The sequence below is a fragment of the Mastigoproctus giganteus genome, chromosome 11, assembly GCF_048544385.1.
Source record: "Mastigoproctus giganteus isolate SK-2022 chromosome 11, ASM4854438v1, whole genome shotgun sequence".
Classification (NCBI taxonomy): domain Eukaryota; kingdom Metazoa; phylum Arthropoda; class Arachnida; order Uropygi; family Thelyphonidae; genus Mastigoproctus; species Mastigoproctus giganteus.
In genome coordinates, this window is record NC_143585.1 from 45,157,466 (window position 1) to 45,181,345 (window position 23,880).

General features: G+C 35.3%; 1 protein-coding gene across 1 annotated transcript in view; it reads right to left on the reverse strand.

Annotated features, from left to right (window-relative positions):
• RhoGEF2 (Rho guanine nucleotide exchange factor 2) overlaps positions 1–23,880 on the reverse strand; it is a 764,869-nt gene that overhangs the window by 154,648 nt on the left and 586,341 nt on the right. Inside the window, exons 27-29 of the mRNA XM_090384978.1 lie at positions 9,531–9,608; positions 5,407–5,663; positions 4,184–4,410 (exon numbers count right to left, since the gene is read on the reverse strand). Of these exons, the coding sequence (XP_090241104.1) occupies positions 4,184–4,410; positions 5,407–5,663; positions 9,531–9,608 (562 nt within the window). The remainder of the gene's footprint in view (positions 1–4,183; positions 4,411–5,406; positions 5,664–9,530; positions 9,609–23,880) is intronic.

The following is a 23,880-nucleotide window of genomic DNA, read 5'->3' on the forward strand; positions in this document are numbered from 1 at the left end:
CCATGCGTAACAGTGTCAAAAGCTTTCTTGAAATCTAATTATATGATATCAAAATTGTTTTTTGCATCCAGTTCCTTTGTAACCACATCATAATACCCAATCAAATTTGTCAGACAAGACTTTCCCTTAACAAACCCACGCTGTGTCTGAATTATTGCTGCAGTCTTGTTTAGATGATATTGCAATGCATCTTTAACCTGTGACTCCACTATTTTACCTGGAACAGAAGTTAAACTAACTGGTCTGTAATTACTCGTGTCACCCTTTGGGAATTGGGGATACATTTGCACATCTCCAATCCGTGGGGACTCTCATGATTATGGCTAAGGGTTTGCTTACTTCCTTTGCCACCTCGTTTAATGTAACTGGATAGATCCAATCCACCCCAGGTGCCGTTCTTATGTTTAACTTACAATTTCGCCTCCACTTTTTTTCTCAGTTATTACAAAATCATTAAGCACCCTGCTACAATTTGATAACCTTCTGTCATTTTCAAACCTTAATAACTCCTCATGTGTGAATGTAGATGCAAAATACTCATTCAGTTTGTTTGCTATCTGAGTAGGATCATCAACAGTCGAACCATCAATATCAAGTGGACCAATCAGATTCATCCCCTTCCTGTTAGAGTTTATATAAGTAAAGAAACCCTTGCTGTTTTTCTTAGCATCCTTTGCCAAAGATTTCTCGTAATCTGCCTTCGCCTGCCTAACCTCCTTTGTGACTTGATTACAACTAGCTTATATCTACCATAGGCTTCTGCGTTGCCTGATAATTTATATGCATCTTCTTTCTCTGTCACGAGTCTCATTAGTTCATTTGACAACCATTTAGGCCCAAACCTTGAACAATATTTCTTAATAGGTATGAAACTTTTAGTGGAGATTAATTCCTTGAATGCTTCCCACTTAGAATTTGCTGTTGGTAACATCATCAGTTGATCCCACTGTACAGAATTTAAAAACTGTCTGAGACCACTGTAGTCACTTTTACAGAAGCAAAAACTCTTTCCTTTACCCCTGATGGTAATTATATCTTTAAGTTTAAATCCCACATCAGTACACTGTGATCACTGCCACCTAGTGGTTCCTTTATCTGTGAATTCTTAATACACAAATGATCACTGCTGATAACCAGATCAAGAGTATTACTCTCTCTGGTTGCCTCTCGGACATGCTGCTGCAGAAAACAATCATCCAATAAATCCACAAAAGTCTTACTTATGTGGGAGTGATCAACACACAAGTTCCAGTTAAAATCCCCCATTATAAGACATTCTGATTTACTAGCCCACTATTTTTCCGTACAATTGTTCATTGTACTCATTCGAGTCACTAGGCCTATACCACACTCCTACTCTTATTTTTGCTTTCGCAGTGCTTATGTCACACCAAACTGACTCAACAGTGCACTGTTCATCTATATCAACTGGATGCATTCTGATTTTATGTTTTTCTTAATTAACAGCATAACACCTCTCTTCCTATCCTTTCTGTACACATTGTACTACCCAAATTCCAATTCTGCATTCCTAATATCTGTGTGACACCACGTCTCTGCTATCCCAACAATATGCACCTTTGATGTCCTGACCAACACTTCAAATTCATCAAATTTATTTACTATACTTCTAGCATTAGTATATATGCACCTATTCATATTCTTAGTTACCCAAACACATCCCATATACCCACCTGTTTCACGATGACTGCCATCAGTCCCTGAAACACCCAGCACCCCTCGCTCTAGGGTCACTGCTTATTCTAATAGAAGTAGTGCAAGAATCACAGTCACCTCTGCCTGCAGCTACTTTTAACCTTTTAGTCCGTGAATCATTGCGTGTGTGTGTGTGTGTGTGTGTGTGAGAGAGAGAGAGAGAGAGAGAGAGAGAGAGAGAGAGAGAGAGAGAGAGAGCATACAAAAAATTCCTTCGGGTTTCTTAAGTGATCCTAATAATGATGAATATCATGATCAAAAGTTACATCACTGAATTTATTCAGTATCTAGAAACACTCAAAGTAGCAAAAATCTAGGTCCCCCCCCCCCCCATGGGTGGTTCTCATTTTCAGTACCACTCTTTTCTTCCTCTAAAGCAGCAGCAGCAATTTTTTTTTCTTCTATTTTTTCTGTTGGAATCTGATATGGATCATCATTATCAGCATCTTGAATCATTGTGCTCTTCTTTCCTGCAAAGAACATAGTCTGCAGCCTTAAAACCATCAGTCAAAATCCACTACCTTATCAAACAACAACTCTTTTTCAAGCCAGTTCTTCCAAGAGGTTCTTAGTTTAACTTGATTCCACAATTCCCCCCCCCAAGCTATACACACCAGTTATGCAGTTATATAGTCACATTGGAAAATCAGCTATTTATGATTTGCAATAAACTCTTTCCTTTTGTGTCTCTGACCTTCTCCTTCAGCTCTTCTAATGGCACTGTAACTTCATTTAAAAATGATTTCCTGTTAAGCCAATTACAATAATAATGATGTCTTGTGATCAAGGGGCTGGATTAGAGAAGTTTTAGGAGATAATGCAACACACCTAATTTTCCCATACCTACCTGCACAATTTTCTCATATTAAGAAGAGAATGAGCATCTTCAAGTATCAATATGGCTTTTGGTTCCTCTATAATGATCTTCAAAATTTCATTTTTTCAATTCTCTTCTTCTCCTCTCTAACCATATGACTCAAATGGTGGTGATGCCCTATCTGAATAAATTATGTTTAGATGTATGTAAATGAGAAATTGTCCATGAAACCTCAAGAAAGCCTCTTTAAGTTCCTATGAAGAGGGGGCCCTTGAGAAAATGGCTTCCATCTGTATTGGCACCCAGAGAAGGAATCTCTTAATTCAGCTTCTTTCTAGTCTTGATTCTTTTAATGTCTGAGTAATTTCTGGTAGTGATTCTCCAAAAAAAAAAAAAAAAGCCAGTATCATTCCCACTGCATAATTGTACAAGCAAAGTTCTGATTCCCTAATTATATCAAGCATTGACACTGAAACTATCAACTATAAATTTTTCTTCTTGGTTATGCTGCCTCAGAACTATCAGAAATATTTTCCACTAACAATAAAGTTCCAAATATTTTATCAAGTCTCTCTACTGCAGAATGCTCTTGCATATCCTATTTGTATATTGCTTCTTCTAACTTGGTACCTGTAGATACAAAGCCCTTGGTATCTACAGGTATATGACCCTTGGTATCAGCATATAATTTTGTATTCTTTCAAGATATCACATTAGAAGGATTATCAAGTAAGAATATCAGCTACAGCCTCTGTAAACTAGTAATGAGACTATTCTTACCTGACTCCCTTGAGAACTGAAACCACTAATATTAATTTACTTAATAGATTAAAGTTTCACAGCAAATATTTAAATTCTCCAATTCCAGTTTTTGTTTATTTTAGTTATTCCAAACTTGAGGCACTAGGTGCTATCAGAAGGTGTCTAAATTTTATTTCCTGACTGCTTAGTATATTCAATTTCATTCTACCAAATTATGAACCACTGGCCAGAAAGGATGTTTCACAAAGACTCTGTTCATAAAATCCTATATCTGGTTGAAGTCAGTAAATTCAAGGTTTATCAGTACTTCACATAATATATAATGTTTAGAAAGGAATTATTGTTATCTTTTATAATTTAATAGAATGAAAACTAATTAGGTTATCATCATGTGATTTTCATCACTGTGAAAGAGGAATAGACAAAACTTTTTTTTTTTTTTTTTTAATATAATAAATTTCAACTTGGGCATTTTTTTTTTGCCTGTGAAATATAAATCATGGAAGGGAGTTTATTCAAGCTCCTGATCTCATCAAAGACTGTTCTGCTAAGAAAACATAATATAGAACACCTTACCATACATTACTCTACAATATCCTCTAAACGTATAAAGCCGGTTTTATTTTGCATATACCACTAAAAATATTTTCACATGCAAAAAAAGAGTTGGCATCTAGTCAACTGACTTCCCTACTCAAGATGAATTACATAATGAGTAGTGGCATGCACCACACTTTGATTATTTAATAACCTTAATAACATAGAATTTCAGAAGGCATTTAAAGCTACAGCTGTTTAACACAATTGTTTTCCAGACACCTATACTAAATTTGCAGCTTTTATTAACTCAAAATATTTAAAATAAATTAATATATAATACATATTTACCATTTCTAGAGTCATTTCACCTATGTCTCCAATAACAGGCTCTTCTTTCCGTCTGGTCTTCATTTTTTGGTTAAAACCACCGTGTATTTCTAACATTTCCTCTAGATTTGGAAACAGAAGATTTAAAAGATCAGCAGAAAGGAGCTGTTCCTGCAGCATAGGTCGATAGAAAAGCCTTTCCAGAACTTTGAGATTTTTAACATGAGTACGTTCTGTGTGGAAGAGTTCTGAAAATAATACAATAATGCTGATTTTATGGACATTAAAGGAATTAAAATCAGCTAAGAACATGCTATTTAATTTTATAAAATTAAAATAAACAATTTTAATGATCACATGAATCATTTACCGTTGTTCCCAAACTGTGAACTGTGCTGATTATTAAATTTGGCAATGGGAGGTTGAATAAACCATTAAAATTCAACAAAAATATATAAAAAAAAAAAAAATTTAATGTAAGGTACATAAATAACATTAAACAGGTTGCACACATAAAAGAAAATTTCATACTTTACAATCACTAAATTATTAATTTTATAATAGCACAAAAAATCTGCACTTTATATTGATGACCATGGATTATTATAAAATTGCATATACAATATCTATAAACAAAGAGAACATAAGACAATTTTGAATAAAAATTAGATATGGCTCCATGTTTATTTTTTGTCTAGCTTTTATTAACATTTTAGTTTTCATTCCATGTAATACTTTTCACACAATATATTCATATTGGGGGGGGGGGGGGTGCTAACTAGACATTTAATAAGTATAAGCAAAACTGAAATTGCGCACACTGGCAGACATACAACACTAAAGCCAAAAACGTTTCATAATAAACTGGTGGCTACATTTTTGTCATCCAATTAAGCACGCACAAACACCAGCTGATCACTGTTTTGGTATACCTGGTCATATCCTGTTTTGCATGGCTGATCTGTACCAACTTGTTAATGTTGTCTGTGCTATAGATAAACTGATCCTGGGCAATTTTTACTTTCTCCTCTTATCCATTATTCATCTTTACCTTATTCAAAGGAAGGCATCAACAAGGATGCCAGACTGCACTGAATCATTCACACAGACTGTGAATACTAGAGGTTGAGAGGTCACAAATATGGAATTAGTACATGTTTCCTAGCTAAGGGATAAAAACTTGTGAATAACTAGGGTCTACTATATATATACTTAAATGAACTATACAAAGAATTATAACTAACCATTGATCACATCTTGCCGTTTTTTCTCTTTTGGTTTCATCATTCTTATCGCTTCCCAATCAACATTCTCCTGCCAGTTGGGTGGATCTGTTTCTGCTTCCAGGTCTGAGTCATCAAACTGATGAACTGTGGACGGGGTGATGTGAGTGGATGGAAGTCCAGCTGCAGGTGTAGAACCAGCAGGCACAGAATCTGCTGGTGTGCCTGATGGGGTCCTGTGGACCATTTCTAAAGAGTTGCTTGGACTGTCCAAGCTCCTAAACAAGAAACAGAATTAATACTTGCATTTATTACAAAGTAACATTATAAATAAGCATATTCATTTTCATACTGTATAAGTTATTTTGAAAATTTAAACTATTGTTTAAATTTTCAAAATAAAGTCTAAAGGATTTAGAGCTGACTTGAACATCATGCTTTAGAAGAATGCAATATTTATTACATAAGAGAAAAATTCCTTATTTTAACAACAGCTAACAATCAGTCAATGAAAGTTGTAAAATAAGACCATATAACTAAAATGCTGAAGTAGCACACCAGTTCAAAAGGTATTATCTTGATTTCTTCAAAAACACATTAACTAAATTTGTTAATGTACATTATGTGTTAATCTATATAATACTGGTGTAAACACACCATAGACAACTCTTAAATAAAAAAAACTACGTTAGTAGTGTGAAGGGCATCATTTTATCTGTATCTCATATTGTGCTCTTCCTTCACAACGAGTTGCCATGTATTGCACTACCTCGAATAAGTAACGCTTCACTAAAAGAGAAGACTATTGTTACTTATTCTCAGTGATCTATGGTGTGTTTAATATTAATTATAATATTATATAGATTATTATACTCTTAAAGATATGATGCCTTGTTGCATTTAATTTTACTTAAATATTATCACGTACACCTTCTGGCATGTCTCATATTGTGGGATTATCTTCACGACTGGACTGTCATGTCTGCAATACCAGGGTACCCACCCACTCACCCACCCACTGATGAAAGGCCAACAAAGCCTTGAAACGGTGCTGTCTGGGTGGTGGTGGTGCCCACTGAGAATAAGTAACAATAGTCTTCAGTCTTCTCTTTTAGTGAAGCATTACTTATTCAAGGTAGTGCAATATATGGCAACTCGTGAAGGAAGAGCACAATATGAGATACAGATAAAATGATGCCCTTCCCACTACTAACGTAATTGTCTATGGTGTGTTTACACCAAAATTATATAGATTACTATACTCTTAAAGATATGATGCCTTGTTGCATTTACTTTTAATTAAATATTATGTGCCTATCATGTACTTATCATGCCTTTTCAAGGAGTAGATAAACTTTCACAGCCTAATACTAGAGAAAAATGTAATATTAATTATAAAGGACAAGGATTACTGAACTCTTGCTGCATTTAAAGCATCTTTTGATGTTAGCGTTAAAAATTAGATACTGTTTTTGTAAGTAGTAAAATTTTTTTTTGCATTGCATAATTAAGTTGGTATACATTTAAACTTACATATTTTTGCAAATTGATATCCATTATAGAGAGTTAAATTTCCTTCAAAAATACTATTTAACCTAAAAAGAAGGGAAAAGGATAACAAGGATTAAGCATACTCTGATTCCTCATTAATGAAAGTTAATTTGTGTAATAAATTTAAAAAAAAATTAGTTAAGTAAAGCATTTAGAGATTTTGTATAGCCCTACAAGATCCTCTAAATCCAATATTAACCTTTTCATGAGTAACTTTCCCAGAGTAAGCGATACACAATTGTTTTTTACCGAGAATTTGGAAATTTTGCGAAAATGGAAAAACTATGCACATAAATACTTTTAAATGGTAGACTTTGCAGCTGAATAAACATAGAATGTCAAAAATAAAATTAATCAAATATCACAAAAAAAAAAAAAAAAATCAACGTTGGCTCGATGGAGCCAAAGGTGGATCCATGAATAACGTCATGTGAAATGAAAAAATGCAATTTAAGCTTAATAAAATCAGTTTTATTTTATTCGGTATTTTCATTTACAATCAACAATAAAGGTTTGTGGAAACCTTTATTGTTGCATGTTTGCACTGTTCTTTTCGATGTTGATGGCCAGACATCTGCCTCTAATTGATCTTGCTCATGTTTACGCCTCTCTCTCTCGCATTCCACCGCCGACTCTGGTGCTTGCTTTTCAACATTAGATTTGTGATTTTGTCAAAATCTTTGAACACGTTTAGTTGATGTAACATCGTCACAGCTTAACTAAATGAAACACAACCGCACTGCTCGACAAATGCAAAGTAACTGAAAGAAGTAGTTACTTTAATGAGTTGTTCAACTCTCAAACTAAAAACCCGATTTGAAATCTAGTTATATATCCTTGTAGAGCTCTCAAAGGGCAACAATTGTGTTGTTTACTGTTTTTGTCTAACATTTATAGTTTTAAAGATATTGCAAAAACCAACTTAAAAATGCTCAAATTTTTCAACTCTCTCAACTTAGCATTGCTATTACTCGGGAACCATAAGAGCAACATCAAGACTATTTATAGATTTAAAAACTAAGCTTCCTACTGAACAATTTTGTTGCTTGCTGTTTATGTCTATCTATCATAGTTTAGAAGTTACTGAGAGTGAAAATAACCAAGGCGCAACAGCAAATGATCAAAATGTGAACGTTTTAGTTTTTTCAAAAAAAAAATAAATAATAAATAATAAAAAATAAATATCAAAATTTCTAATTTTTTTCTTGTATATTCATCGACGGCATTATATACCCAACAAAATAAGTATAAATTGTTTATACTATTGTCTATTAGTTTTGGAGATATAATAGCGGTTAGACATTTCACTTTTGTGACAGCCTGAGCGCTGTAGGATACCCCCAACATAGACGTTATTCACGTCAAAAAAATATATATATATGTATCATACTTTTTTTCTGATAAAGTAATATCCTCTACATCTATACAAACGAGATATACACAAACAAACAAAAGACAAAGAATAAAATTCTGCACCACAGCTTGGGCTTATGTTCAACTTAGAAACAAATACTGTTACCCACTGTTATCATCTGCCTAAGTTATATCTTTTCAAATTATATAGCGTCAACCAGAAGGGGTGAATCTATACATTTAAAATTCTGAGAAGCATTAAAATACCTACCCCTGCAATCCTACAGTATTGTGCTGCACATGAGAAGTGCAGTCAGTCCAATTTTAGAGGCTCAAGGTAAATCATATTTTACTTCCACACACTGTTTGACTGTCCACTTAGACAAAATACATCACTTACATTTCAGTATACTTCTGTTAACAGAGACCACCTGCTAGCTGACTAGAAGCCAATAAGCTTCAAAACAGCTTCCCTGGCAGTGTCTCAGGATTCAAAATGTATAAAAAAAAAAAAAAAATTCAAACCTTGTTCTGATGCCATACAATTTAAAAAGATATTAGCAACTTAGGCAGAACTGTGGATAATGGTATTTGTCTCTAATTTAAACTTAAGCCCAAGCCTTAGCACTGAGGACTCAGTGCTCAATCTTCAGCGAGAGCAGGCCTCTCCATGATCAAAATCAAATGCAGGTGAAGTACAAATTTCGACTTAATGTTAATATTCTTCCAGGAGATAATGTGCAATGAGCTGGATGTTGACTGCAATGCATGGAATCACAAATGCTTTGTCCTACATTGATATTATGGACCATTTTGTGTGCCTTAAATTGGTGGCAACTTTATGGAAGCAGCCCTTCCATCACAACAATTCTTCATGTCACAAAGCAAGGATTTTTTAATGCCCAGTTTAAGAGAATATGGCAGTGGCCTGATCTCAGATCCCAGAGTTCTGACCTTAACCAAATGAACACTTTTGGGATAAACTAAAATGCAGAACTGGGGCAAAGCTAAGCTGGCTCTCTTCATTAGTGGAGCATAATACGAGAAGAATTTACGAAATCTGGCTGTCCATGACATTCAGAGTTGAACAGGATAATCTAAACATTTTGTGTTACCAATATACTTAAAATGTATTCAATACAAAAGTATTCCAACTTCTAAAACAAAATCATTTTTCCTATTTCACTGAAGGGATATAAAATAACTGTACAATACTAGTATAAAGATATTTTGAATCATACCTTGTTGACAGACTGGAATTAGAGGAACTTCCTGAGTTGTCTAAGTTGGATGTAGATTTATCATCAACATCGACATCACTGAAAGACAGAAAGAAAAAAGTTACACAAGAAGTGAGATTATGTATGGAAAAATTACAGAAACGGCAGCAATAATAATATGATATTAATTTGGATATACGTTTTTAGGTGTACGATTACTATTATATACCACTACCTAGGAGTATGAAATAAAATTGTTTGCTATAAATTATCAATTATGGCATAATAACAAATCAAATAACAAAGAGATACAAAATTCTATCCAAATTAAGTGAATTTTATTCTATTTTTTTTTTTTTTAAAAAAAAGCAAAAAAAGGATTGAAAACGTTTATATTTTGCATTACTGTCGAAGAAAAATGTGGATAGACAATCTTAAATATTCTGGTATAATTTAAAATCACATCTGCTCCACAAACATTGGCACTAATACCAATTTGCATTAATGCTGTCTTCTACTTCTACTGCAGTAATCATTAAAATGTAATTCATTTGAAGTGATGTAAATTGCATCTGAATTTCATTCATGGACATAGAAAATGCACAAAGTGTTAACTTCTGACTTTCAAAAAGCTGGAGATTAGGTATTTATTGGAAGGAGGAAAACATTCCCCCCACCCCAAACAAGCAAATAAGATTTTTTTGCAAAAGCAGTTCCCCCCTCTCAAAACATGAAGGAAAACAGAAGATTTTTCAGGAAAATCATGTTTTTTTTTTAAAGTCTACACTGCACTAGAAATTAAATTTTTCCAAAAACAAACCACATTTTATATTAAAATACAGTCATAGGACTATTTTAATATAAAATGCTTACCTAAAATTTTTCTGTTTGTGGATTTCTGTTTCGATTGTCTGTTAGACATCTAACAGCCAAGGTGAACAACTTACCATCTGCTTGGAGATAGAAGACTTTTAAATATCATAAGGAAACATGTTTGGTCTTAGAAATTCAGAGTATAAAAGTTGCTGGCCAACTACAAACATCATTTATCAAATTTATTCATAAAGTCATACAGTTTCTATGTATATATTAAATATTTTAAGTTGTAACACTTTATTGCAGATGGAATCAACCTGGGCTGTACTGTATGCACAGCACTAGAAATAAAAATCTACGAAATAAAGTCTGCTTTTTTCTTTTATGGCTAACTGAATAATTAGAAAACTATTCTCTGATGTTTCTTTAATTAAAAAATTAAGAAAAAATCCACATTTTTAGAAAATTCTGATTTTAATGCATTATTATTTTTTTTTCAAAAAGGTGGACAAAAAAAATGTATGTAATACTCGACTTTACGTAAGTTTTTACCGGCCGGTGCAAACTTAAAAAAATTGTGAAAATGTTTTTTGCATCCTGTTGGAATAAATGGAGGTACTGTGAAATATCATAATGTGAACCCAATAACACATTGGTAATTCATTCCAAGACCTTGGAAGTTGAAATTTTCGCTATAAAACTAAGCTATTTGTCTCTCAAAAAGTTCATTTTTATAATGGAAATGTGCACTACACATTCATCATTATCATATGTTCCGTTATAAAAATCCGATTTTGAATGCATCTGTGATATTTTTCTAAAACACATTTCTGGAAGTCACTACCATAAAACAATAAAAACAATTTGCACTTTTCGGTTTATTAAACTTTTCTGTTAGTGCAATCTATTATAAACGGGTAGTAAACTTGATCTTATTGCATTTGTGATAATACCGATAACTGGAATTCTGTCGGTTTTTACGTACTGAAATCTTCAATCATAAAAAACAAATAAATTTTCAAAATCTTCTCTTCATTTCTATTTACCTATTAGAATAGTGAAGAGAGAGGGACTAACAGAGCGTGCAAGTGCTGGCAGTGCTAGGAAACAAAACAAAACTGATGTAGAAATGAAGATGATTAATAGAACTACGAAGCAGAGCAAAGATTGTCATCTATTGTACGGAATTAGCTCTCGCTGCTTCAACAGTGAATACTATTTTAAGGGACAGTGCACGTATAGAAGAACATGTTAAAGGATCAATACATTTAAGATCAACAGTGTTCAGCTGCTAAATCGAAGGTGGAAAAACTATTAATAATTTGGATGGAAAATCAGATTCAGAAGCAAGTGCCCCTGAATCCAATGGCCATTCAAGCAAAAGCAAGAAGTATTTATGAAGATATTAAAAATAAGTACGGTGAAACCCAAGCCAAGTTCATGGGGTGGTTTAATAGGTTCAAGCTTCGTGCTGGTTTCCATAACATTAAAGTATGCAGTGAAGTCGATTCTGTAGCTGCACAGAAAGTATGTGATGTGTTGGAAAAAATCCCTTCTAAATCTCCACAGCCCTCAACTTCCGCAGTGGTATGCTTAGCAGCTGGAGATTTAATTCTGGAAACGATGCTTGAAAGGTAAAACTTGTTGACGCTATGCCTGTCTCCTCTCTCTTTTTATAATTTTGCACACTTTTGAAATTTTTTCTGCATGAGATAAAAAAATTGGATAAATAATTCTATTTACATGTTCATTGAATATTTCTTTTTTTTGCTTCAATTAAATTCAGCGAGCATAGTTGAGAGTGCTGCATAAGCAAGCTTATACAGCATCAGCCAATAAAAAAAAAAAAAAAAAAAACTGCCCTTTCCATTTCACTGATCTATTCATTCCAAATGTTTGTCTAGTTCTGCCTTCAATTTTTTTAAGCTATCAACTTCCACAACAACAGATGGAAGTTTGTTCCAGCAATCAACTACTTGCTGGCTAAAGGTAAACTTCCACACATTTATTCTATACAGGTCTGGAGGCCTCATTTTACGAAGGATGAAGAGCTGCTGGAACGAGTACAGAGAAAGGCAACAAGATTAGTGAATGGAACAAAGGGTTCCTCTCACAAAGAAAAGCTTACGTTTTGCAAATTACAGTGTCTTGAGACTAGGCACCTGTGAGGTGATCTGACTGAGGTGTATAAAGCCTTCAATGGTTTGAGCATGCTCAATGCTAATGGGATTCTTCCTCTTGCTCAGAATAATCATCCGAGAGGGCATAAAATCGAATTGAGGAAAGACAGTTGTAGGATACATGTGCAGAAGTTTGCCTTTAGCCAGCGGGTGGTTGACTGCTGGAGCAAACTTACATTTCTGTAAGTTTGTTCGTTCAACTTCTACAATGACAGAAGTGTCGTTGTAGAAGTTGATAGCTTAAACAGATTCAAGGCAGAACTAGACAAACATTTCGAGCAAGTGGATGGGTGAAATGAGAAGGGTTTTTCCCCTTTCGTTTTTCGCTGATGCTATATAAGATTGCTTTCTTGCATTATGTGCCTTTAATAATGCTAATGCTAACTGTCTTTCCTCAGTGAATCTATGCCCCCCTCATTCTTCCTCTGAGGAAGAATCCCATCAGCATTGAACCTGCTCAATCATTCAAAGCCTTATACACCTCAATCAGATCACCGTGCAGGTGCCTAGTCTCCAGAAGCTGCAATTTGCAGAACTAAAGCCTTTCTTCATAAGAGTACCCCTTTATTCCCTTCACCAGTCTTGTTGTCCTTCTCTGTACTCATTCTAGCAACTCTACATCCTTCCTAAATTGAGGCTTCCAGACCTGTACATAGTACTCAAGGTGTGGCCTGACTTTTGCCTTATTATAGGTGGCCGCCACTTAACGCTGATAATTTGTTCTGGAAAAATAGAGCGCTAAGTGAATCAGAGCTAAGCGAGCGCCGTATTCCCGTAATGTAACATATGTATTTGTGAGTCGCGGTCTATGCCACTGAGACTCACAAATAATAAACAGTAATGAAAAGATGCCAAATGTCAGTCAAAATATTCTCTGTTACATACGTATATAATTATGTGGTAAGTAATTGCATTACGTATCAAAATTAAACTTAAAATGCCAATTAAAATCACGAATCTATTAATCTGATGGCCCTGGACTGTTGAGTTTTCGTATCATCGGTCGATTTTGGATTGTACTTTGGCCCTCTTCCTAGTAAACTAAACAGGGTTTTACTTTAAAATCCCCCACAGCATTACCACTCAACAATAAAGTCAACCAATCCTTCGCCGCTTTGAAGCCTGGCATGTTTTTTTCTTCTTTCAATATGAAACTTCTTTTAGGCATTTGTTTCCAAAAAAGTCCTGTTTCATCTATATTAAACACTTATTGAGAAGTATAACACCTCTTGCAAATAATATTAAGAGGTTCTTTTTTAAAAGTTTCAGCTCTTTTCTTGATCTGCACTTACGGCTTCTACCTGAATTTTAAATCTATTGAACCAGCCTTACTAGCTTTAAATGGTTTCACATTATTTTTTTTTTTTTCAGGTGCGCTTTCTTCAGATCATCATATAGGCTAATTGCTTATTATTTAATAATATTTAACCTAATGGAATTGTGTGTTGGATATTATCTTCAATAAAATTATTTAGAAGTCTTTCCATTTCAATTATAATAGCAGGCCTAGCCATAACCAACTTGGTTGCTTGCAGTGAAACAGCTGTCTTTCCTGCTGCTAAAATTAATTCTTTATTTTTTATAATTGTTCTTACAGTTGAATCTGCCAGTCCTAAATGATTGCACACATCCACTTGTTGTTGAACGGAATCAATTCGGGTTCGAAACGTATAATTTAATTTTTAAATTCAGTTGTAGGCTTTGTACTGTCCAGACATTGTAGCTTTTTAATTGTTATCCGCCATTATTCATGTTCAAAAATGTAACTGCATTGCATTAATTATTATACAATGTTTGAATAAACTGTCTGTTACCTAACACTGTACTGAGCGATGACTAGACTTCGGATAAATGCATATAACACAAATATTACAAGCAATATACATGATCATTTTTTAAAATGTTGAACTTGGAACTACATAACAAGCCACCGTACTGCATGGAAGAAAATTTCACAATTTGGGGTGGGAAACTTGAATGCTGTTTTGCTATTCATTTTCAAGTTATCGACTACATCAAATGAAACATTTTCGTTAAACATGCCAAAAATTTAATCTGTACACTGGTAAAAGAGTGTTATAGTGAGTTGTGACAGTGAGAAATGGGTTATAATATAAGAACAGCATAATAGCAAATCGCGTTATAACGAAGGCCTGCTGTACAAGGGAATAATCACCTCCTTATCCATGCTTGCAAAATTCTTGTATATCATTGACAAGATCCCATGACCTACTCTGTCTGCTCAGAAAATTTCATATCTGACTGCACAATTACCCCCAAGTCTCTTTCATTCTCCACTACCCTGAGTGTAACACCACATAGTTGGCACATTTCTCTGGGGTTACTGCTACCCAAATGCAGTACTTTGCATTTGTCAATGTTAAACTTCAGTTGCCACTTCTCAGCCCACCTACCCAACTTTTCCAGCCCCTGTTGCAGCATACTGTCATTAATAACCTGCCAACCTTTGTATCATCTGCAAACTTTGACAAAGCTTGATACACCTTCATCAATATCACTGATAAATATACAAAACAACAATGGGCCCAACACCAAAACCCGAGGGACACCACTAACATTAGTCCACGTAGAGAAGAATCCATTGATTACCATTCTGTCTTCTCCCACTCAACCATCCTTTTATCTATTACAGCAACTTACCCTTAATACCATACTGCTCCAATTTGTACAGTACTCTTCCATGTGCAACACTGCCAAAACTTTCCTGAAATCCAAGTATATGATATCAAAATTATTTTTTTGCATCCAGTTCTACTGTGACCATATAATAGTATCCAATCAAATTGGTCAGACAAGACTTCCCATTGACAAACCCATGTTGTATCTGAATTATTACTGCTGTCTTGTCTAGATGATCCTGCAATGCTTCTTTAACAAGTGACTTCATTACTTTTCCTGGAACAGAAGTCTAACAGGTCTGTAATTACTCGTGTCACTCTTTGATTCCCTCTTTGTGAACTGGATATACATTTGCACATATCTAGTCGTGGGGACTTCCCCAGAGTCCAAAGATGCTCTCATAATTATGGCTAAGAGTTTGCTTACTTCCTTTGTCACCTCCTTTAATATAACTGGATAGATCCCATCTACCCCAGGTGCCTTTCTTATGTTTAACTTCAACAATTTTTCCTCTACTTTGCTCTCAGTTATTACAAAATCATTAAGTACTCTGTTACAGTTTGATAAACATCTGGCCCTGTCCTCCTTGAATAACTCCTCATGAATGTAGATGCAAAATACTCATTTAGTTTGGCAGCTATCTGAGAATGATCATCTACAGTCGAACCATTGATATCAAGTGGACCAATCTGATTCATCCTCTTCCTTTTAAAGTTTATATAAGTAAAGAAGTCTTTGCATCCTTTGCCAAAGATTTTTCATAATCTGCCTTTGCTTCACAAAGGACTAACCTTCACAAATGAGGTTAGTCCTTTGTGATATGATTACAGACTAGCTTGTATTTATCATAGGCTTCTGTGTTGCCTGACAATTTATGTGCATTCCATGCATTTTTATTCTCTGTCATCAGTCTCATTAGTTTGTGTAACATCCATTTGGCCTAAACCTAGAGAGTATATCTTAGTTGAAACAAAAAGCTTGGTAGCTTCCAAAATTACTTCCTTGAATGCTTCCCATTTATAATTTGCTGTTGGTAACATCATCAGTTGGTTCCACTGTATAGAACTTAAAAAAACCTCTGAGACCGCTGTAGTCACCTTTATGATAGCAAAAACCCTTCCCTTTACACCTGATGGTTGTTACATCTTTAAGTAAATCCCACTTCAGTACACTGTGATCACTGCCATCTAGTGGTTACTTTATCTGTAAATTCTTAATGCATGAATAATCACCGCAGATATCAGATCAAGAGTGTTACTTCCTCTTGTTGCCTTTCTAACATGTTGCTATAGCAAACAATCATCCAATAAATCCACAAAAGCCTTGCTATTGTGGAAGTGACCAACCCATAAGTTCCAGCCTATATCTGGGAAGTTAAAATCCCCCATTATAAGACACCGATTTACTGACCCACTATTTCTCTGTATAACTGTTCATTGTACTCATTAGAGTATTTAGGCCTATAACAAACTCCTACCCTCATTTTTGCTTTCCCAGTACTTATGTCACACCAAACTGACTCAACATTGCACTGTTCATCTATGTCAACTGGATGCACTTCCTTAGATTTTATGTGTTTCTTAACTAACAGCATAACCCCTCATCCCTTGCTATCCTGTCTATCCTTTCTGTACAAATTGTACTCCCCAAATTCCAATTCTGCATCCCTTATATCTGAGTGGCACACGTCTCTGATATCCCATCAATATCTGCCTTTGATGTTTTGACCAACACCTCAAATTCATCAAATTTATTTACTATACTTCTAGCATTGGTGTACATGCAAGTATACATGCACCTGTTCTTACTCTTAGTTACTCTTAACACAGCCCATGTATTTACCTGTTTCATGACCCCCAGCAGTTCCTGAAATCCACAGCAACTGGCTTTCCGGCTGCTGCTGATACCAACAAAAGCAGTGCAAGAATCACTTTTGCCTGTGCCTGCGGCCACTGTTAACCTTTTAGTCTGTGTAGTCCCCCCCCCCCAAGCTAATAGTTTTCCAACTCACCTAATACTGCCTCGATAGCATCAGCAAATATTCTTGCACCCTTTCTATTTAAGTGTACCCAATCCCCATAGAAGAAGTCTCTTCTGTCAACAAGCACAGACCAGACTAAAAAAAGTTCTACCCCTTGAGCCTTGCACAATCTCTCCAGGGCCGAATTTATTGACAAGGCTCTCATCATATACCCTCCTATCGTGTCTGGGCAAGATTGCAAACACTTTCACATTCAAATCTAATTCGTGACTTTTTTTCATCATTGACCTTTAATTGTTGAGTAAATCTACAGATCTACACTTAATGTCATTAGTGACAACGTGTACAACAATATCACCTTTTGTGCCCTAAAAAGGTGATATCTGCTCTACAACGTCATCAACTTTTTGTCCCTGGCAGACATACCCAGGTCCTATCATCTATCCTTTTTGCACAATACAGGTAGGATGCATTTTAAGGCAGGGTTATGTTACAGCAAAACAGGGTTGTAAAATGAAATGTCGTAAAACAAGACCAAATTATAATGTAATTAAATGAGATAGGTTCCAAAATTCACAAAATTTTCCCAAGTATGTACTAATATTTCTGTTCTTTATAAATAATTCAATTTTTTAAACATTTAATGCATATGTTTTATTTATACTTATGCATAAAACAATTAATAAAATAAAATTTTAACTTACTTTGGTCCTGTGGAGTCATCGCTTCTGTACGTATTTACTTCACTGATATTTTATGTGACAATGGCGTAATGGGGAGACATTAATGGGAGGTTCCTGGATGAGGATTCCTTTCCCTTCTTTGTCAAGAACTGTAGTATTGATGTCTGGCGTGACTTCCTACTTCTTTCTTCCAAGATGTTATAGTAGGGCTTCAAAATCATGTTGACACCTCTTTGGATGCCATGGCTACATTCCGAATCAGGATCATTATCACAAAGTTCATCAAATGCACTACAAATTTTGGCAAGAGCACTCTGATTATGTTTTGTTTTTAATGTTCTGATTGGCTCCAACTCTTCCACTCCACGTGGTGTGTCAGCCTCATGTTGTTGAAGTCGCACAGTCAGTTCCTCCAATTCCTCCCTTGAAAGTGGCTCACCATGACTCTCCAGCAACTGGTCAACATCTGGGTCAACATTGTCAATGCCAACTTCCTTAGCCGTGTGAGAAACATCTTTAGCCACTTCCAAAACTGGCTCAATCCTTACAAAAGCAATCACTGCTTCGAGCCACAATTTACGCCCATACGCCATTCATGCAGGACTGTGACACTTCCTCCCAGGCAGAATCAATGTTAGTGATAGCATTCAGGATGTTACATGACTTCCAATAGTCCCTCGCAGTTATATCAGAATGCACAGCCTCAACAATCCCTTTGAAAGTCGTACACAAATAATACGCCTTAAAGGTTGCAATTACACCCTGGTCCATCGGTTGCAAAAGTGAAGTTGTGTTGGGAGGCAAATACACAACCTCAACTTCCAAATGGTCATTGTGGATTTCTTGGAGGTTGGCTGGGTGTCCTGGGGCATTGTCCAGCACCAACATGACTTTGGGAGTCAAGCCATTTGCTGCACAAAATTGAGCAACCTCTGGACAAAAAGTATGAGGTGTGCCATTCGCTAAAAATTGTCTGAGTCACCCACACCTTTTTGTTAGAGTGCCAAAACACAGGAAGTCGTGTCTTCACCATACCCTTCATTACACGAGGCGTCTCTGAATGGTACACCAATATCGGTTTGAGTTTAAATGTTCCCGATGCATTGCCACCCAGAAGCAATGTCAACCGATCTTTTGCAACCTTGAAACCAAGGGAAGACCTCTCCTCACAGGTGATGTACGTCCTACTTGACAATTTTTTCCAATAAAGCCCCGTTTCTTCCACATTAAAAACTAAATAAGGGTGGCAGTTGCCTTAGAGCTCACAGTTACATAAAAATTATTATTATTATTAATGAGAAATAGCACTATAATAACACTGTGCAACCCGTTAACAATTGAGGGAAAATTCACAACGAAACCAACATGGTGCACTTAACGTAAACAACTCTAGGCATCGCTATCATTCCATCCATAATGCACCATGAAAAACAAAAGAAATGCCTAGTGCGTGTTTGGACTTGCAGGCGTTACTGCGATGTGTTATTTATTATTATTATTTTTTTGTTATTTTCAATTTTTTCAAGTAATATTTTGAAACAATCATTAATGTGAAATGTCGTAAAGTGGACCATCGTAAAACGGGACCTACCTGTATATTTCCCGTTTCCCTGACAATTGAGTCACCAACAATAAAGTAGAGTTCCACAGAACGCAATTGTTATGTAAATTGGGGAGTGGCTGCATTTCTAAAAGATGGACAAAAATCTAAAACAATGGCCTTAATATAATAGTGAGACAGAGAAGAGGTCAAATTGAGTAAAAAATGTCAGATTCTCAACTATAATGTTTGTTTGTTGTTTGGTTTTTAGGAGCATTAGCAACTAAGGCCATATTGCTCCGGGGGGATATGCGGTGGTCATTCCCTGACCTTTCCGCATCCTCCGTATTTGGTGGGCACAGGCTCGAACCCCGGTCTAATCAAGAAGCGTGTGCTACGCACTGCTGCTCCTGCCCACCTGGCTATGGAGGTGCCCTCGACTATAAAGCTGGAGAGTTGGCAGCTATGAAATTATAATAATAATAATTAATAATTTTTCTGTTTATACTCCGACACGACAACCAAGTCAGTACAGCTTACAATAAATCGTCAATAAAAATATTTATCGTATTTAGTAGTCAGGGGTTTGAACACCGGTCCACTCAAGGAATGCGTGCTATGCACTCTCGCTCCTGACTCGGCTACGTCAGGCCTGATCCAGGAAATTACAAATTTTATCAGCTGTGAGACGTATCTCCTTCAAAGTAGTGTGCAGCATGTGTAGGAAAAATATAATAGGACACAATCACCTATAAATAACTAATATTATAATTTTTTTTTTTTACTTGAAGATTAATTTATTTTATGATCTATCAGCCACAACCGGCAGTGAACAAACAGTAAGCATAAGTGCATGCAGAATAATTCAGCAATTTAGTTTTCATTTGATACTTTCAAGTATGATAAGGATTGTTAAAATTGTTATTTATCTACCCCCCCCCAACACTTATTTTTGGCAATGGTATGCTAATTCCAATACACCTGCAACTTCTGGAAGCATTCCTGATAAAGCGTTTTTTGGAAATGCCTATAGTTCTCATGTTGCATTCTGAATAATTTCCCAAATCTGGGACCATTCAAGAGAGTCCAAAATGCTCTTGGACTTTTTTGGACACTGACACGCACACACACACCTGAGTGCACTGCAACAAATTCTTGAACAGAAAGCACTCATTACATAGCGGCATTGTCATGATGCAAAAGCCAATTCCCGAAGCCTACTTTTGATCATGTGATGGAAAATTCATAACAAACAATGCCCAAACAATGAATTGGAGAAAATATGATAGGCATGATCTTCACACGACTCTGAGGTTTTCTTGCTTTTATGGACCTTGAAGAAAACAATCTTCTCCAATGCCTTCTTTTTCAAGTGAGAGCCATATACCAATGATTTGTCTCTGTTAATGACAGAAGAAATTTTGGGGAAACACATGCGAAGGAAGGTTGTTACAGAGAACAGAAACAAAGCATTAATGAGAAAAAAAATTTGGTTCTGTGAGTTTGGAGTTGGATAGTGAATTGACCCTGACTGGTTGTGGAATGTTATCAGACTGGTGTTTGCTTTACTCTTCAGTGGAAATTTATTAACAATGCCACCACAATCTATGACAAAGTAATTCCTAACTGATGGAAAGAAAATATCTTCTCATTCACTTGAAGCGTGGTTGGCACATTATAGCCTAGGTTGCTGTTGTGCCAGTAAACCCAAAATCAAATTAAATCTCAAATTCACTGTTTAGTTACCAATTAATAAATCACTGTTCTTTTTATGCTTCCAAATGGAATGATAATATATTATATGAAACAAACAATTCATGTTCATTTTCTGTAACTCCTTAGCCAATGTAAACTATAAGAAATCTCTCAATTATGCTAAAAGAATGGCATTGTTTCAGGTCTACCAGTCTACAACAAAAAAAAAAGGTTTTAGTAACTGAATACTAAGCTGTTTACCTTCAAGTGTAATTAAACAAAACTAACATTTAAATAAGGGCTAGTGTCTCAGTGAGACAACTATCAAATGCAATTTCATTCAAAACAGCAATTGCTTTCATGCCATCATCACCAAACCTCTTTGTCACCTCAGAATTTGGAAACATTTTACTTAACAGGGGACCATCATGATATATTACAGTTATATCATCTAATTTTGACAAAGGATGAGCAACTGAAGTGGCTAATTTTTTATGACCAATGCTCTATAACTTGCTTCCTTGTCATTTTTCCACTTATAATACTAATATTTGCCAACTTCTCCAGTTCTGTTGGATGATTTCTGGTATTTATGTCTCCTTAAGAGTTTTTTGGTATGTTTATACTTTTCTTTCAAAGTTTAATAAATTTTCTTAACTCCACTTCCCCCAAATAGATGCATCTGTTAGGTTTCATCTATCAATTTGGACTTCAAAGCTGCTAACAGGCAGTTCTGCTCATATTTAGAATAGAGAATAACGTAATCATGTGCTCTGTATACGATTTCTGTCTTTCTTTTTTTGGATGGTAGTTGGTGTTAGCAAGTTTTGTTGACATGTTCATTTTTAAAAATCAATTCTGTAATCATTTGCTTTTAAAAATATTTCTTGAATCATACATCATTCCTCAGGGTTGATTTTGCTGTACATTGTTTTTTCGAAATGTTTCACATATTATTGCAAGAAACAAAAAAGAACCTCTCCATTGCAAAGGCGGAGAAAGTGCTATTTATTTTTCAATCAAAGCATTCTTCATCACTTACTACCAAAAAAATTGCTTACATTGCATATCATTGGATGATACTTTGTTTTCATGCTGGCCAAGTTGTGTTGGCAATATTTAACTTTATACAGTCAGTCCCTATAAACTGCTAAATCTGTCTTAAAATTGAAATTCAAAAACTTTACTTGGTTTAAATGGGCTTGTATTATATTGTAACTGCTATTAGTGTTTGCATAAGCTATAATATAGTCAATTTCCTGGCCTGGATTTAATTTCATCAAAAGTAAAATAATCGATAAGTAGCAATAATTAAATTATATCATTGACCGTTTTTAACCCTGCTGTGGTGGCACCTGATCTAAAATATCTGTTCTGTGTTAATATACTTGCTGCCTTGATGCATATGTGTATCAAGTATATTTTCTGGCCATATGGGTGAAAAATAGACTTGATTTATGAGAGCATCCTTGAATTCGGGGGGGGGGGGGGGGGGGGTGTTCCCAGGGAATGGAGATAGGCAAATGTATCGCCAACAAAAAGGGGAATAACAGGGTGACAAGAGTAATTACAGACCTGAAATTGTTTGACCAAGTTGACTGGATACTACGATGTGGTCACAAAGGAACTGGATGCAAAAAATAACTTTGATATCATATACTTGGATTTCAGGAAAGCTTTTGATACTGTTGCACATAAAAGACTGCTCTTTGTATAGGTAACTACATACAAATTGGAGCAATGTGGCATTAAGGGCAATTTGCTGCTATGAATAAAGGGATTAAGTGGGAGAAGGCAGAGAGTGGTAATCAAAGGACACTGCTATTAATGGACTAACGTTATTAGTGGTGTGCCCCAGGGTTCGGTGTTGGGCCCATTGTTGTTTTGTTTATTTATCAAAGATATTGATGAAGGTATATCAGACTTAATGTTGAAGTTTGCAGATGATACAAAGGTTGGCAGGGCTATTAATGACAGTATGCTACTGCAACAGGATCTAGAAAAGTTGGGCAGATGGGCTCAGAAGTGGCAACTGAAACCCTTCTGAATGTAGCAGGCCTGAGAGAGAGAGAGAGAGAGAGAGAGAGAGAGAGAGAGAGAGAGAGAGAGAGAGACACATTATGTTATTTTTTTTAGGCTCATGAAATGTCCCAGCCATTTAAACTCTAAAAATTGTTATATCATAATTAATTATACATTATTACTTATATAATGTTTAAGTAAAATTAAATGCAGCAAGGCAACATATGTTCAAGAGTATAAATTATCTATATAATATCGGTGAAAGAGAAGACTATTGTTACTTATTCTCAGTGGGCTGAGAATAAGCCCACTGAGAATAAGTAACAATAGTCTTCTCTTTTAGTGAAGCGTTACTGATTCGATGTAGTGCAATACATGGCAACTCATTGTGAAGGAGGTGCACAATATGAGCTACAGATAAAATGATGCCCTTTTTTCACTGCTATTGTAGTTTTTTCTTTTAAGAGTTATCTATGGTGAATTTACACCAATATTATATAGATTATTACTTATAAGAGTAAAAGGAAGAGCATTTGCTTTTGTATGGGTGACTACGTGATTGCAGACAGTTTTTAAATTCTATAAAGTGGTACCAACTGATGATGTTATCAATGGCAAATTCTAAATGGGAAACATTCAGAGAAGTAATCGTAAGAGCTACTAGGCTTTTCATACCAAATAAGAAATACCATTCCAGGCTTAGAAACAAATGAATGTCGGTTAAACTGATGAGATGCGTAGCAGTGAGGAAAAATGCACGAGATGCATAAATATTATGCCTGTAATCAAGTTACAAAGGAGGTTAGGCAAGGTA